This window comes from Polyodon spathula, unplaced genomic scaffold (assembly GCF_017654505.1).
Source record: "Polyodon spathula isolate WHYD16114869_AA unplaced genomic scaffold, ASM1765450v1 scaffolds_825, whole genome shotgun sequence".
In the NCBI taxonomy this organism is placed as follows: domain Eukaryota; kingdom Metazoa; phylum Chordata; class Actinopteri; order Acipenseriformes; family Polyodontidae; genus Polyodon; species Polyodon spathula.
The window spans coordinates 429104-446789 of NW_024472312.1; the positions used below are offsets into that span (position 1 = coordinate 429104).

The 17686-nt window shown below is 40.0% G+C and overlaps 1 protein-coding gene across 1 annotated transcript; it reads right to left on the minus strand.

Moving 5' to 3' along the window:
• Positions 1-1719: 1719 nt before the first annotated feature.
• os9 (OS9 endoplasmic reticulum lectin) lies at positions 1720-16966 on the minus strand. Its single transcript, XM_041241835.1, has 15 exons — positions 16779-16966; positions 14413-14592; positions 13411-13474; positions 13242-13318; positions 12568-12666; positions 11316-11517; positions 10056-10208; positions 9824-9924; positions 9639-9675; positions 9212-9297; positions 8492-8713; positions 7756-7939; positions 6533-6706; positions 5968-6077; positions 1720-4698 (listed from the first exon to the last, which is right to left on the minus strand). Exons 1-15 carry the CDS (start codon positions 16926-16928, stop codon positions 4558-4560), a joined length of 1980 nt encoding a protein of 659 aa, XP_041097769.1. The 5' UTR covers positions 16929-16966; the 3' UTR covers positions 1720-4557.
• Positions 16967-17686: the final 720 nt, after the last annotated feature.

A 17686-nucleotide genomic window follows, 5' to 3' on the forward strand; every position in this document is an offset into this window, starting at 1 on the left:
TTTGCCTAATCGTGTTTTAACAAAATCTTCAGGTTTGAACGAAAACAGTGGCGGGGCCTATAATCTAATGAGCAATAGCATAGTTGCAGGGAACGCGCGTTTGTTCATGTAATTTAGTTATTTTGTATAACAGAAAAAGTTTACAGCTCCACGTTGTAAGGAAACACATGATGTGATGTCTGCAAATGAGTGCACACCCACACTATACCAATGGCTATGTGAGGATCCGTTAAACTGATTGAATCAATCGGCAAATACGATGCACAATCTTTACCAGACCTAGTTCAGTCAAACGTTCCTGCGACATTGTAAAAAATACATCTTTTTTTTTGTTAATTTCGATTCAGGCAAGAAAAACTTCTCTGAACCGATGCTACTGTGACAGACTAATTACATTGTCATTGATGTCTATTTTTATTATTTCTGTGGTAATCACTACCTTTGACTTTATTTCTAATCGATCCACTGGGACGGGACTCGAACAGAGATAAAACAAATATCTTTCTAAATTAAATCAAGTCAAGAACACTGAGGTTAGGTAGAGGTCTAGCAAATTGCGAGCATCCCATAGAGAGGACGACAAGCTGGCTGGATACAGATTTCCTTTCATTTGTTTCCAGGTTCATTCAAACACGCAGCCCTATGCGTGCGAGACACATGTATTCCCTTCGAGTGGTTTGTAGTGTGTGTGGACATTTTTAAAATATCTTTCTGGTTTTTTTTATTAATCTTAAATCGTGCTAAAAGCTGCTTGATTCGAATATTCAAAGCTTACTTTTTGAAATCTTTAGGATTCGTCATTGCGGGATTATTAAAATACGTTTTGATTAAAATGTTGATTATTTTGGTGGCACTCCTTTAGTTTGGACAGTTCCTTTTGAATTACACAATGCGTTCATTAAGCACTTAGCTTAACTCTTATTTTGGTAACTTGACATTATAAATGATCAGGATTATAAAAAAAAAAAAAAGCATTTCCCCATTCATTTTCATTACAAAAAAAATTGAGTCTAAAACGTCTGGAATTGGCCTTGTATTTATTTGTGTACCTTTTAAACATGCGAAGCGCTAAATGGGATGGCTCCAGATTATTTGACAGAGATTACCCGATGAGCCTCAACGGGTATTGGGGTCTGCTAGTTGTGCCCTGCTCTGTGTTCCAGGGGCGAGGCTGTGCTCAAGCTGCTCCACTCTGGAACTCCCTGCCTGCCTCAGTTCAAAGTGCTCCCTCCCTGGAAATTGAAGTGCAGGCTCCATACACAAATGTATAATTTAACATTTTAATTTCTACTTTTTTAAAGTTTATTTGTATTTTTTTTTCTAATTTGTATTGTATTTAAAACATACTGCTGTTTTTAACAGCCTGTAAAGCGCTTTGAACCACTGTGCATGAAAGGCGCTCTGTAAACAAGTTATTATATTTTAATCTGTTACTGAGATTGTTTTGTGCATCTCAATAATCCCTGTATTTGTCAACAATATTATCAAATCCACACAAAGTCTTTTACAAACTTAACAGAATCAGTATGCATGACCGAGGTGTGTAGTAATCTTGATGAATGGGCTGCAGGCTTTAGCTTGAGAATAGCTAAATATCATGTACCAAGGGCTGCCTGTACCAAGTTTCACTGCAACTCCACTGTTACAGCACAAGTTCTATTTTTGCCCAGTTTCCAATAAGAGGGAATCAAGACTGAAGAAAAAGTAACAGAAGCATTATTGTGTGTTGTATCAGCTTTAATTATTAATTTCACCAACCCACATTACACAGCTGTGGATAAACTAAACTTACCCCCCTCAATCACAAAAAGATACACAGAAATTGATATTAATCTTCTTATAAAATTATTCACATATTTTACAGGGATAAGCAAGGCAAACTCAAATTACTTAAACACTCCAACATCCTTTGTTTTAATATGAATAGGCAACAAGCGCTTTTCAAAAACAATAAACCAAAATATATACAGAATATAGCAAATCAAACAATTTAACAGGCGACTGGGAAAAGCCAGGATCACGAATGCCATAAAAGCAATTTAAAAAAGCAACTTAAAACCGAGATAACTCCGACACACACCAACTACTGTATTCTTCTGGTTTGGATACACAAGTTTAAAGCACCCGTGTCCTCAAGCATGCCTGGTCTCTAAACTGCAACACTATTGCTCCAAGTGTGATTTCTTACATCCACTGAAGTGTTGCAGGGGGGGACAGGTTAATAGTTACACTTTGGTGTACCTGCAGTACTTGGATGTTTGAGATCCCTTTTGAAGCAACAGTGATTCTAAAAAAAAAAAAAAGTAGTACAGTTAAGATCACTGATGATTATTTCAGATCTGCATCAGGATTCATTATTAAGTTGTACATTTGAGAGCCTGAACAGACCCGTCTGGTCACTTTACCCCTGAATGACCAGTTTGAGGTACCGAGAATTTGAACATGTGGGCCACTCCGAAATCTGCTCTGAACAAAAGTTCTAAAAGGGATTGCCAGACTCACAAGCCAGGACTGTGCATTTGCAGGACGAGTAAAGGAGATGCATTCTGGTAAACTAGTGACCCGATCTGAACCACTTAACCCTTTCAGTCCTGAATTATTTGTCATCGAGCCTGAGGAATAAACCTCTTTATTAAGTATACATGAGGAGAGGACAGATTTCTACATGACCTCAGACTGGGACCTAGGAGTGCCCTGCGGTTCCAACGCGATTTCCGACAGCACATGTTAACAGAGGGAAGATAAAAGGGACCTTATAGTTAAAAGGATGTTGAAACTTTAAAACAAATTTTTGGGCATTAAGGAGACAAAAGAACTGTATAACCATTTCAAGCAAGAATGAAGTTAAGAAAATAAGTCAGTAGCATTGCACCTTTGATGTAACAGGAGAGAAATAAAATGAAACTTGACAGAAAACAGATCACAACATTGAAAGAAAATCAATTTCACGAAATACATCTGTAATTGTTTTATTTATCCAATAGAAAAAAGGAAAAAATGGAATTTTAAAATGTATTAGAATTCTATTACAAAAGCAAGCGAGTTATCAATAATTCTATATTTTAGTGGAAAGAAGTATAACATTCAGGTATTAACAGGGACCAAATTCCAGAATGAGTTTGCTAAACCTTATTAAATAAGGGGTTAATTTGTGCCAGATCCCAGATCTGGTACCTTTTGGTCAGACAGACGAGAATGACAGTTTGCATGAATTGAATGACAAGACTGAACTAAAAAAAAAAAATGAATTTTTTTTGCACCTCAAACAGCAAAAAAGCTATCAAGGGTACAAGATCCGGTACTTTTTGGTTTGCAAACGAAACCCTGCTTATTTACACACATACAGTACATCTTCTAAAAGGATCATAAGTTTGGGAAGATATTAAGAGGAGGTGGAAAACAGATCTGACACATTGCCCTAAACAAACCCTCCCAAAAAACCTGGTCAATGCAACCCTCCATATAAAAGAAATGGAAAAAATATTCAATGAAATATATTTCAAAATAATTTTTTTTTTTCCCCCCAGCGGGTTCCAATATTTCAAGCATGAAACAACGTTAAACTCCACTGCTAAATGGACATGTGCAGTTTCTATCTGCGCACGCCTCCTCCTGGCTGTTTAACAGAGAATTAGTTTAATTGATTTCCACCTCTATTTGTATCACCTTGGCAACAAACCTGTAATCTACAATCATAAAATGCACTTTAATATTGTAGAGGATTGCTATACTGTAGAGCCCCAAATACACAGGCTGGAAATGGTGCCAGTTCATAAGAATCAAATCCCTAACTTGTATTAATTCAGATGATTTCATGTCTGTACTGTTACTAGGTCTACATCTTAAATTGGAGTACTTTATTTCTCCTGCTTAAATCAAAATATGATAGACAACTTACACAATGCTAATTAGCTGGATATAGCCAATAAACACAGCCCAGCTATATCTATGAAGTTAAGAACCTATCAAATTAGCAAGTACATTTGAAACGAAGAAAAAAATGTAGCACATTGTATTTGTAATGTGCGAAAGCTGCAGCTCCCTGTTTTAGTTGGTTTATAGCAGATATGGCAAACTGCTTCATGGAGGAGCAAAAGTCCACGGCGAATTTCCTGGCTGCTCTTGCTGATTCCACCCCCGCTGACAGTGGTATGGCTGGTGTTTCTAATTGTGTCCAATCAATTCAAGGTCAGTATAGCAAACACAGAGAAGCCTAGTCACTGCAAAGTCTACATCAGTTTTGCATTTCTTTCATAAAAAAAAAAAAAAAAAAAAAAAAAAAAAATCGCAATAAGCTTTGTGCAATTATTATTATTATTTAATTTACCCAGAAGGGAAAGCTCCCACTTTCTCGTTAAGACAATCAATATAATAACGTGCATCTGTTTGAAGTGCCAGCAGCCCTGCTCTATCCACCAGTCTAAACCAAGAATCGTTCCCAGTGCAGTAGAACCGCACTTGTGATGGGAAGCTCAGGCTGGTGTCAAAGCTGAACCACCACTCTGGTGTGACTGTACGAAGTGAACCACAGAACCTGCTGCTTTCTCAAAGATCCATTCAGAAGTCCATCTCGTCAGAGTTGTCCGTGTTGCTTGGAGGCTGGGAATCTTCCCGTTTCTTTCCCCACACAAACCTGTAGTTCGTCTCCAGCTCTTCCTGTCTTTGCTGCTCCTTGTAAACCTCCTCTGTGCCGCCGGTCTAATGGATCAAAACAAAAACGTAGCAGTTTGCTGGCGCCCTCTGACCTCACGGTTGCTGCAAAGACCCAAACTGGATGGGGTTCAAGTCTCCTCCCCAAGAGTCACGGTACAGCACACACAAAATCGGTTTTGCCAGAGCCCAAGGCTCAGCTAACTGTTTTAGATTTCACTTAAATTAACTACTGCTGATGCATTGCACCCATCAACGGCAGGCTGATTGTGCCCTTACCTGCAATTAGCTGCCCAAAAGGCCACGCAATTAAAACATCTAATGGATCAGAAGCACTTGTATTTGTCAGACAACATCAGTGAAGCACGGAAGCCTGTAGCAACTACACTGTGTGAATGCACGTTTGCACACAATGCAAGGCAAAACACCGTGGGGTTAATTTGATCAGCTTGATTTTGAACCCCGGTATTTAAAACAATACTATTGCAGTTTTACCAAGCTTTTCCACACAGTTCTACTAAGCATTTACTACAGCTTAATTTTTTTATGATGGATTTCCAATTCTTCACAATGCTTACCTGTGCTTTACTGCACTTTGCGTTTACTTGGGCAATTTAAGAGTGCATTTTGCTAAGAAACAGCAGGTCACAATTTTGAGAACTCACAAATAATTCCAAGTTGATTACACCAGAACACAATATCAAATCAATTAGTATAGTACTATTGCCAGTCCAAACCTACTTTTACTCTGAACCATGTAATCAACTTAAGCTACAGCCCTGAAGAGCTCAGTGTCTCAGAAATGAAATGTAACTCAACACCACCTTAGGTTTTGTTGCCAGGCAACAATCAAAGGGCTTGCTTTCCAAACAGGTGTCTATTTTCAGCTTGAGCCTTTGTGTGTGCTGTTTATTATGGATTAACAAACCTGCTCTTAAAACACATCTCTGTAGACACATGGCTTATTCCAAGGCCTTTGTCTGCCACAATTCAAACAGAAAGTTATTAAAAATATTACAGCAATTAATACATTTCCAGCAAGTCTCACATACACCGCTATTGACTGAACTGTGGCAATCCGACTGGAAACTGTGCTGCAGCGGTTTTGCGTTTGACAGTCGCAGCCTTTGAGCTACTGTGTAAAATCAAGGCCATCTCCACCAAACATGCAAGAACATACTCTGTATTAAGAACTGTACTCTGTATTAACAATCACAATGGGGTTTCCTGGTCTGTAAAGGATTGATTCCATGCAACTGAAAAACAACCTTACTGCAGCATTCCCCTGCTCAGGAGAGCTTAAATCATATCTCTTACCAGCAGGGTAATGAGGATTTCCCTGAAGGATTTGGTATCTTCCTGCGACAGCCACCCCACATCGTCATCCCCCGGCTGCCCTCGGGTCATGATCTTCACCTCGATTTTGCCTGAAATTAGTAACATTAGGAAAACAAGGCCTGCATTTCATGGGGGTTTCAAAAACGCCTCAGTGCGACATCTACTGGTGGTTCTGTGAAATGACCCTCAAAATGCCAAGGAGTTTTGGTTCCAGCACAATGTCATGGAATCAGAATTTACAGATGCAAGGTTTTTCTTTGTCTGGTCTTCATATTAATGGTTTCTGACTTTGAAACATCACATTAACTATACCAATGGGACTAAATGAAAATATTTAACTTTAAAAGTACATGTGTCTTTCTGTCCAACGTCAGGTACAGAAAAACAAATTAAAACTGTATGTATATATGGCAAAGACACAAATAATTAACTGTACCAGCACTACAGGCCAATATTTATATTTCACGTTTTTGATCATGGTTTTGAACTAATCTTGGCGAATATGGTCCACAGACCGATTCCTGGCCCTGAACTCTCATCCTACCTTCTGCTTTCAGCCCTGCTTTTTCAAGCTGCTCCTTCACCACGTCTTTGATGTACTGGACTTGTGGGTCTTCGGCACCCATTTCCTGCACCTGCATCTTGTTCTGGGGGCTGCCGTCTGACTTGTACTTGGTAATTCTGACTTTAACATCATCGCCTCCATCCCCAGCATCAGCTGCTCAAACAAAGAAGCAATGTTACAGCACACAAACCGGTCACCTGAACCTGCTGTGCAGCTGCAGGAACGAAACACTGAACAGTTAATAGCATTCAATGAAAGTCTTTGAAAAGGACAGCATGGACAAAACTGCAAATAAATAAAATTACCTGTTGCAATAAAATAAAAGCAGTAAGTTAATTGTAACAATTGATTTGTTGGATAATCCTTACCAATAGGACCCAAAGCCAAAAGTTACCCACATTATGCTTTATATATATAAAAACCCCCACACACTAACAAGTAATACAGCTGACAGTAAATTGCACATGCATTACACCAAAAATGTAAAGTCAGACTGAGGAATCAATGGGGGCACAGGAGTTATCTTAAATAGAAAAAACACACCACACTACAGTAAACTTTATACTGGTTTGTATCAATTATCTGGAATCTTTACCCAAAAAGATTTCACACCTGGAAAGAAATAGAGGAACAACCAATATTAACACTTATGCCAAGGATGTCTGACTAATAAGACACCCTGGAAAATAAAACAGTATGGGAGAAAAACTATGCAGCAGAGCCAGTGTGCAGCAGGTAATCTGACTTGCTTAGCCATGCTTACTTCATTCTCTCAGGACCACTTCGTGTTATTCCATTAGGCTCGCTGTAATGGATTCTCATATCAGAGCTGGGATTGCCCTGGCGATGACAGGACTGTCCTCATCACCAATCTCTACAAGCCAGGCTATACCCATTACACAAGAATGTATTTGGGTTACAATGTTCTATCCAGCTAGCGCTGCACGAACAGATTATTAAGATTGAACTCTCCACTGAAATTCAAAACAGTGTTTTGAGAAAAATCACCATTCAAAAACTAAAACTAGTGAAGAGACAGCAGCTTGGGTTTGCAATGACTGCTGCTTTTATATATGCCAAATCTTTGAAAAAGACACAAAAGTTTACAACTAAATTGTTCAGGGTTTCATCCCATCTGGGGAGTGGATGGAGGAGTCGGGTTAGAAGTGGAAGCACAGGGGTGTCTCCACTATATTCGTCACCTGGTTGTCTGGGAGCCAGGCTGGGGCTGCCCCTGGCTCGGTCGGTCTGCTCCTCTTGCTGGTCCTGAACTGCTTTGCCCTCCAGCTTGTCCATCATTTGGTTCAGGGTGGTTTCCAGTGTCTGGGCTGCCTGCCTGCGATCGAATTCCCCCTTCAGACCCTCGCCTGCCAGCTCCTGCTGTGCCTGCAACGAAACAGCAGCTTGAAAGGAGCCCAAACATCGACATCGGAGATCTACTGAAATGATGGCTCTCAATACCACTCAGGTTGTTAAAAAGTCTCTCAAAGTTCTGTGGCCATGACTTTTGAAGGGGAATGACATTTGTATTTGACAGAGGTTAACGTTAACACACTTTCCCCTAGTGGGTTAAGCCATGGGGAACAACAATGCAATAAAAAAAGGAGGAATTCAGACCTGTGACTTTGCCAGCTCTGTAGAATTAGAGATGGCTGTATTTAGATCTGCTGCCCGATTAATTTATATAAAAGGGTCCTGTTGAAATTTCTTGTGAAAATAAGTTAAACCCAGATCATATTCTAAATATTTTTCAGATGTGTAAAAAAGTGTGTGTACTGTGCATTTGCCATATTCCTAACTAATATTCCAATTATGACTCAAAGTTGCTTTTAATTTATAAGGTGTCAGTATAGGTTTATTTTTCTAGTTTGACTGGATAAGTCTAAATCTCCAAATGCTAATGCATTAATGAAATTTGCATGGAAATATGAGATTTACCTCGTCTATAATATTATCAAACTCCTGCTCCATGGTGTCTCTGATTTCCCCTATCTTGGACGACGGCAGCGAGATGTCCTTCACCTCTTTTTCAAATTCTTCCATGAGGTCATCTTCATGGTCCTCTCCTCGCTCTTGTCTTTCCACAGAGGCAGTGTTCTCTCCAGTCTTCGCAGGAGACACATCTTTGCTGTCCTCCTGTTCATCACCTGAAGCTTTTGGCTGACAAGAGACAAAGAGATGTACTTCAGTCAGAGACATCTCCCCACCAAACTAAAATAAAATCGTACAAGTGCACCTTGAATGACTCACATTGACAAGGACTCCTCACAAATGTCTAAGCATAGTTTACATCATTGTTTGGTTCCAACATAGTCGTCAATACCTCAGATCAGTGAAAAAGTATGTCAAATTTGGGAAGGCAATTCCTGAAGATATAGCTTCGAGAATCTAGCCTTCTCTTCCAGTAAAACCCTATTCGATTCAACTCAGGACTGCTAACAAGTCCTCAAATTGAAAGTCAGGGTTGTTTTTTTATTTCTGTTTTGGTTACTCTGAACAAATTGTGCTATTGACCGTTTGGAATAATTATCTTTGAGAATTCTCTCAGGATAACCACAATTATGCAATCTATGCATTCCACTGACTCACAGGGCTGTAAAATGCTCTAAAGAACTGGAGCTAATCCCAGTGGGGTTTAGGTCGTTGAAATAAACTTACCTTTTCAGGTGTCTCTTTCAATAGGTTGGCGAGTTTCACCAGATCGGAAGGGCTTCTTATGGTTTTGAAATCCAATTTTTTATCCTCTATATGTGTGACAAGACAATATATCAAACAATGATATGGTGCTCTTCATTAAAAAGACCTTGCAGATTTTGTGACCTTGATGTTTTGAGACTGAAGCCTTTTTGACCTAAAGACTGTAACTTGAATGGAACTCATATTCAACTTCAAAACACCAATATAAAAACTTTGAGGTTACTTTTCATTTAAATTAGCGGTTGATTTGATTCACTTAAGTCAAGATTCAAAATGATTTTGACAAGTGCCTTTACAGTGAAGAAGTCACTGGCTGGAAGGTTTGTCTTCTTGCCTTATTAGAAGTGCTTTGAATGAAAAAATAAACCAGGAATAGCCCAAGTCTTACCTCGTTCTTCAAATTCTCCATCACCATCAGCCTCCATCTGGTAAAAGCACAGTACGTTCAATACTTTAAAAAGAAACCAAAACTTTCAAAGTCTATCAGTATTTGTCAGAGATGTTTCTATGATCTGTTAGATCACACTCCAGACTAATTCAACACTAGATGTACAAAGGGAAATTCAAAACTACCTCCTCATTTCTCTCCCCAGATTCGCCGCTGTCAGGTTTCACAACTCCGTCCCAGAAATCGGCGTCTTCATTGGAGGTGTCCTCGATCTGAGCTGAATCCCCTAAAAACAACGGAAGCACGTCAGGACCACATACAGGGCTGGCATAATGGGCTTAGCCACAAGCTGAACTTTAATACTGAAAGAAGCAGCCACGAAGAACACGAGGAGGTTGCCCCTCCCCAGTCCTTTACCTTCGTGGTCGACTTCATCTTCCTCAATTATCTGAACGCTCTCAACTACAAACAGGTTTTCAGGCTTGCTGGCCGCCTCGTCGTCTCTCGACAGGATCTCATCCAGGCTCTTCAGCTCCTCAGAAATCTGCTCCACTCTGCGCTTTGTATCCACTGCGACACAAAAATAAATAAAACAAACAGCAGATGTTTCACTGATTAAATGCCTACTTAAGGCGGTTTAAAAAATGTGTCTAAGAAGGTTAATTAGTAGAGGTGTAAACGATTCACTGTGTATCAATGAATCTTGGTACTTTTACACAATGTATTGTAACATCGCACCGCACTGCGATTCAAGATCAAAAGCCCAACTTAGCTCATTGTAGATCCCCAAACAGTTCTTGAATGAAGAATAAGCGTGGTTAACCCTTTGCGGACCAGGTCCAACATTATTTTTTACTTGCCTGTCCGACATCCATCACAGGTCCCTAGTCTTTTCTCCTGAAAAAGCTTTCCATGGCTGAGAGAAGCCGGAAAAAAAAGTGGAGGAGAATCCGAGCAACACGTACTGTTCCTTCACCACAGACATAAAACAAACAAACACAACAGCTGCTTCTGCATCCAGCGCTCAAAGAAAACTGGACTTTTGCCAAGCTTTTTGAGATGTTATAGTAATAATGACTTGGCTAGCATTATCGAAGAGTTTGGTGATAAATCGAGTGATCAGGAGAGGATTTATCGTTATGCACTACTATGAAGAGATATGTGATAAACACAGTACGATCACACATTGGGATATACCACATCATATTAGATATCATATCGTGACATCAGTGTATCGTTCCACCCCTTGTTAATATGCATGAAAAAAATACATCAGCATATTAACATCATCATCTTCGGAGCAACGACTCCATAGCAGCCGCTTCACGTAATCGAAGAAACTACAAAACGATATCGCAAGAGTCTATCGGAAGCCACAACAGCAGTACAGCATTTCATGTTAGATTTATAAGTGTCACATTTGTCAGTTTTCATGAAGCACATTTAAAACTACAAAGCAATATGCAATTCAATATGTTAATATAACATTAGGCCCAGCAGGTTTCATTCAACTTTATGAAGCAAAAGGAGTTAATTCTATAGAGGGATGCAAAACTTTTGGCCACAGCTGTTGACTTCAGCACACGACAGTATAATGTCTGTTTGGGTCCCCAGTGACAGTATAGGTTGAAGAGCTGAAGAGTATAGGCCAGCTGCTCAGGTGACTGCAGTACTTACACACTTGTGCGTTCACATACTCCATGTACTGCTCGGGGCTCAGGGCGGGCTGGCACTTGATGGGCTGGGGTTTGCTAGTGGAGGTGGGGCGCAGGAAGGGGTGCTGACAGGTCCGTGGGGTGTGGACAGTTAGGACATAGCTGCAGGACTGAGGCTCATCCACACGGGTAATGTGATCACTGGAGCCCTCCTCACATATAAACTGCGAGACAGAACACATGTTTAGGGTGCGGTAACTTTATTCTGATGAATAATCAGACAATTCTACTTGTATAATTACATGGTTTACTGATGAATAAAGATTCTTAACAGATGACAGGATTACATTTGTTTACATGCATTGGTTATTCAAGATACAGAAACATAAGATTACTGCAACCCATTCTTCTAGTTAAATAATGGAATTCATCTAACTTGCAGCCAACATAGTAAAGAGCAATTACCTTCAACTAGGAACGCCCTTTCAGAACAGGTCTGGAGGTCCACTTCAACCCAAGCAATTCACTGAATTATAGTCTCCCCTAAGCTTATATAGATCTGCATTTAAATTTGGCTCTGAACTTGCACAGCCTTAATCCTAGAGAATTCCACAGCCTAAAATCTGGTTTTGGTTTATATCTGTTTTGCATTAGCTGTTCTAACACTCTTCACACAGAATGAACCTACATAATACACAGATCATTTCACCCACTCAGCACTGAACTCCTTCAAGCCCATTTAACAGGAAACTCACAAACACCCAATACCAGCCTTACACTGGACTTCCAAAGCCATATCTATACATAGAATACAATATTACAGGTTTGTTTTATTCCTTACAAAATGTTAACTACTGAAGTAAATGCACTTCTCTACCCTACGTTAATTTGAATAGGTTCTGTATTCCACAATATAAATCATTACAGATTAAATGCATTTTTGTTCAAGCACCATGCATGCTAACCTGGGTACCAGCATGTGTGGTTTAACAGCAACTGCCTGGCTAAGCGCTGTAGCGTGATTAAGGATCTACAGCCAGGTTATAGAAATGCATGGCTTATAATGAACCATCCCAACATCACTGTAAATGGGCAAAGAAAGGAGGAAAGAACATTTTGAATGCCAGGGCAGAACTCCGGCAGAAAACTCTGTTACAGCCTTCACATTTAAAGTTAGATTTTATCGCCTATTCCCAAATCTTTGGACGCTTAGTTCTTAGTAAAAACGTCCTCGCTCAGACGGGCACCGGTGGGTATCAGAGCAGCTGTCTTACCCTCACTTCCGTCTCTCGCGGGGCGCTGTTGAGATCACACGTGGAGCCATTGACGTAGGTCTGACTGTGGTATCTTTTTAGCCTGTGTTGTTTGGAGGCCTGGGGCAAAGAATTAAAATGTCTGTGAAACAATTCTGCCATTTAAAAGGCTTATACAGGATTCCTGTTTAAGGGAGAATGCTTAAGGCAGTGGACAACCCATTAATGCAATAAGGTAATTTGAGCACATGATTCATATTGTAGCAGCCAATACCAGGATATAACTTTTCAACATATTACAGTATGCATTTATTGGAGACACCCGGCACAATAAAATAGAAGTATGAGAAAAAAACACCTGGATTCCAGGGACGGGAATAAGTCTCCTGTTGCATAGCAGTTTCAGCCATTCCAGATTTTACTACAAGCCTCATTAGTGTATAGGTAACAAGCACAGGTGTGTCTTACTAAACTCAGTTAAACCAGGAATGGCTCAAACTGCTATGCAATGGGAGTCTTATTTCCATTGCTGGGTGTGATTACTTTTCATAAAATTAGGTGTAGATAAACTCGTGCTCTTAAGACTACTGCTTTAGGCGCTGCCACCTAGTGATCTAAACTAGTATTGCAGCTTTCATGTTTACATTATGACAGACTGTTTTCCTGTGGTGAGAAATCAGATGTTAATCTGTTACCTTTGCAGTTTCATTGTTCCAGTCAAATTCTGAACTGTAAAAACCAAGAAACAAAACTTCTCCCTTAATTTCAGAATCTGTCAAAAGAAGAAGATAATGAGGGCTCAAGAATATTGGGGAAGACAAATTAAAGTTTATGTCGCAGTTACAGTCCACTTCAAGTTGTTACCTTCCATGTGGTACTGTCTGATGTGCTGTCCGTAGCAGAACTCGTACGTCCACCAATCTTTCGTCTGAAAACAAATAATCTACGGTAAATGAGGTAACAAAAATAAACTGGAACAAATAGAAATCAGGTGGCAAAATTAAAGATTTTTTTACATTTTTTTTTTACTGAAACTGCGTGTGGATTGCCGTTCTCCACAGAGTCTACGTGCCGTGCGTGTTCAGCCTATGACAGCGTTTTCTAATCAGCCGATTTCACTTTCAAATTTTGCTAAATAGGAAGCATGGCTACAGACAAGTGGGACGTAACCAACTGATTTCTCTCATGATAGAAAACGTTTATGGGATGTTTCATGTGTGGAATATAAAGCCTGCAATAAAAAAAAAAAAAAAAAAAAAAAAAAAGGAATACATAAAAAGGAACTAGTAGACATTATTGGAAAAATCACCAGCAGAGGTAAAAGGCAAACTGAAGATCATTTGAAGAGAAATCAGTATAGTGACTCTGTCCACACACGTTCCTGCTACTACATCAATTGCATCTGGCACATCTAGGCGGTTCAGTGGTTAAAGAAACAGGCTTGTGACCAGGAGGTCTCCGGTTCAAATCCCAGCTCAGCCAGCGACTCACAGTGTGACCCTGAGCAAGTCCCTTAACCTCCTTGTGCTGCGTCTTTGGGACGTTGTTGTAAGTGACTCTGCAGCTGATGCACAGTTCACACACCCTAGTCTCGTATCTTGTAAAGAGCTTTGTGATGGAGGTCCACTATGAAAGGCACTATATAAAAATAAAGATTACATATTGATCCAGCAACTGTCAGTTTTGTGTCAACTGAAATCTGCTTGTGTATCTCCAGCTTTAGAAAAGCAGCAATCACTTTGAATGGTAAAACCAACCGATCAACACCACTGACCCACATCGTCAGCGCCGGATTCCTGTTGGCAGCTCAATGCAGATAATGGAATAATCGAGTCAGGCAGCACAAAGGAAAAGGCTTTGCATTACCTTTATGAGACAAGGTGCGCCGTCCATGGGCTTTAACAGTTGTGGGATCCCGAGTCCCGTGTAGCCCTGCGAGTCTTCAGCAGAGTCCGGGTGGTGAAACCTCATCGCCTGGGCTGGCAGCCTGCACTCGTACACTTGCTTGTACTTTGAGGAAACTACCATCACATCTTCAGATAGCGTCTGCAATAGAAAGGACAGAGCAGGCCATTATCATAGCTATACAAGTCAGCATTGGGGGTCGTTGCTGAGGCATTCCTAAGCATGTCCGGTAAAATCCTATACAGGGGAGAGAAAAAAAAAGTGATCCTTTATCATTTCTGTAATAAGACCTTGCATGTACTATATTTATACAATATGGTAGAGTGCTGTACAATAAATCACCTGTCATCTTACAGCATAGGTATACAACACATCACATAATCAGAAATCAACCAATCACAGTGAAGTATTTGCCAGAATTCCAGAACACCTTACCTGGTGTACTGATGTCAACCCGTGTGTAGAGCTCCACTCCTAATTACTATGTAACTTTTTGCAAATACATTTCAGGCAGCTGTATCCCAATATCAGGGTTGATTACATAGTATAACACACTACTACTCGGGAGCAAAGTCCATCAAAGAGGAGTTTCAACACTGCTACAACTAAAAATACTTTTGGAGGATGTAAACAAACTGGTCGGTCAACACAGCATGCAGAGTACAGATGGCTGAAGAAATACTGAAACACATTAAAAATGACAAACTTTGACTAGAAGAGTTCTATAGTTTATTAAGTTGAAATGGAATGCAATACAGGCCTTAAGGGGTTCAATGTCAGTGTAGTTTTGAATTTGATTTTGGGACGTCTGCTGTTTGAAGTGATCAAGAACACCTAGACCTAAACCTCGTTGTTCCCAAGAGAGGAAGCAGGTGTGAAACAAAACTAATTTTAACAGCACATGAACTATCCACAGCAAGTAAACAAAACAAAGATCATCGTGTCCTTTACTGAGGGCAGGATGACCGCCAAAAAGGGCAAAGTACAGTTCATGCAAGGTCAACAGTGACAGAAAGCTTTAATGTTTAGTTTTTTTTTCTCCCAGATATAGGAGATGGTCAAACAAAATCGATGGGAATCTAGTCATTTGACAAAGAATGGTTCTACCAGAACCTGCTATATACTGTATAAATATGGGCATGTCTAAATCAAGTCTACTAGATCCCGATTAGTTAAAGCCTGAAATTAATTTTTTAAAAGGGGAACGTGCAGACATTTTGTGCAGTTTTATAAATGTCAATTGTACAATGCCACACGATGTTTCAGCCAGAACTGTATCCACTGCATGGTTTTTTGTTTTGTTTGCATTTGAAACATTGTTATTTGCATAACCTATACCTGATCCACAATGGCATGCAAATTACAGACATTTCTTCTTTCCATCTGCTGCCTGGGGCAGAGTAAAAAAAAAAAAACAGAACAAAGAAACACTTGGATGTTCAAATTTACAAATAAAAATGTAATCGTCATACTGCACATCCACATTTTTCAAAAAGTTAACTATGAATTATAACTATTTGTATACTGGATGCCCAAATATGATTTTTAAATGAAGGAACATTTCAGTATATTAAAAAAGCCAGCTGTAATATATTTTAAAAGTAGAATACTTACATAATTTTAATGCGCCAATAGTTGGCAGGGGTGGAAATCAAACTTGCATAGCATAGCAGTTTCAGCCACTTCTGGTTTTACTAGGAGCTTAATAAGACAAACCTGAGTTTGCTGCTTATGCACTGTGGGTAATTCAGCTCGTAGAAAAACCTGGGAGGGGTGAAACTGCTGTGCAATAGGAACCTCGGAATTACGTACGATTTCTTATTTATGACAGCTTATTTAAAAGAATTACTAAAACCTAAACCGATTTTCAAAGAAATACAATTGCTAAATGCAATGCTCTGTAAAAACCCAAGTTGATAAGCCATCAACAGTAGCTCCGTTAACAATAACACGGTCTGGGCTGGGTAGAGGCTCAGCGACTGACAATATGGCACAATACATCAGAAAGGGTAGAATACTAGTACTTTTTTTTTTTTTTTAAAGGTACAATTAATGTATTTTCGTGGCACACAGGATATAAAAACTAGTACGGTTTGTATCTTAAGAAACACTTCGACCCAGATCAGAACAATAATGTGCGTGAGTACACAACGATGCGAGACAGGTGGCACTTCACTTAAACACAATATCACTTCATCTTGGAATACACACGAGTCCCCTTATTAAAAAATGAATGTGCGTCATGACAGACTGACAACATAAAGCAAGTTTTCTTGGGCAGCGATGCGTCCACAGCACCTCAAACACAACAAAGAACAAAGGCGCACCTGTCCTTTAATCACCGGGTCGGACAGAATCTCGATGCCGTATTTCATCTCGTTGAGCTCCTCCAAATTCAGAAACGCGGTCACCGAGAGAAAACTGAACCCCAGCACCGCACACGCCACCCTCGCCCTCCTCCCTGTGCAAGCCGCCATCGCAGACCTCTCGCACCTTCTCCCCAGTTCCTGTTTTCAACCTTCCCGTCGGACTCGGGATGACAGCGGCTGAGCGGATTGGTTTAAAAAGACACCCTCTTCGTCTGCGATTGGTAGAGTGACGAGCTCGTCAGCGCGTACTGCGTTTTGATTGGCTCACCCTCATAATAATGTTATAGTGTTTTCTTTTTTTCGAGGGCCTCTTGCTGGGTTTTGATTGGCCCGGGTCAGCACGGCGAAAGCCAATCGTTTTATTACAAAGCGGTTATCAGGCGACAGGGGATCAGTGCCAAAAAAAAAAACCAGAGAAGCAGATGTGTGTGAATTATGAGTTCACAGCCATAAAGATAGCACGACTCGTTTTCAATCAGTTATTACCAGCCATGGCTTCTCTGGTATAGGTTTCCATAGCGTTAGCAAGGAGAAACAAGCAAACAAACAAAATAAACGCACTGAAGACATCTTGAAGCGCATCGTTTAGCTGTTTGGTTTTAAGTCATAGTCAATTATAATGTCTTCTGTGTTGAACTGGCGGCCCCATCGCAGCACACAGAATGATCTGAATTCCCTGCTGTTGCTTCAAGACATTTCACACCTGCAAGAAACCAATATTAACCTTGATGCTTAATAATAATTCATAATTCAAAATACAATAAACGTATTAGGGTATAATACGATATTTAAACGTAACCGTTTTTGGCGGATACCTTCCAATGAACCTATCCTTCTGCTCTTGTGATTGTGCGCCGCTTTCTCTG

Coding starts and splice junctions, on each gene's coding strand:
- os9 (XM_041241835.1), bottom strand. CDS start 16,928: ATGGCGGCTTGCACAGGGAGGAGGGCGAGGGTGGCGTGTGCGGTGCTG. Junction 10,209..11,315: donor GTATGTGAACGCACAAGTGT/GTAAGTACTGCA, acceptor TTTGTGTCGCAG/TGGATACAAAGCGCAGAGTG. Junction 6,707..7,755: donor CCTGGCTCCCAGACAACCAG/GTGACGAATATA, acceptor TTGTTTGAGCAG/CTGATGCTGGGGATGGAGGC.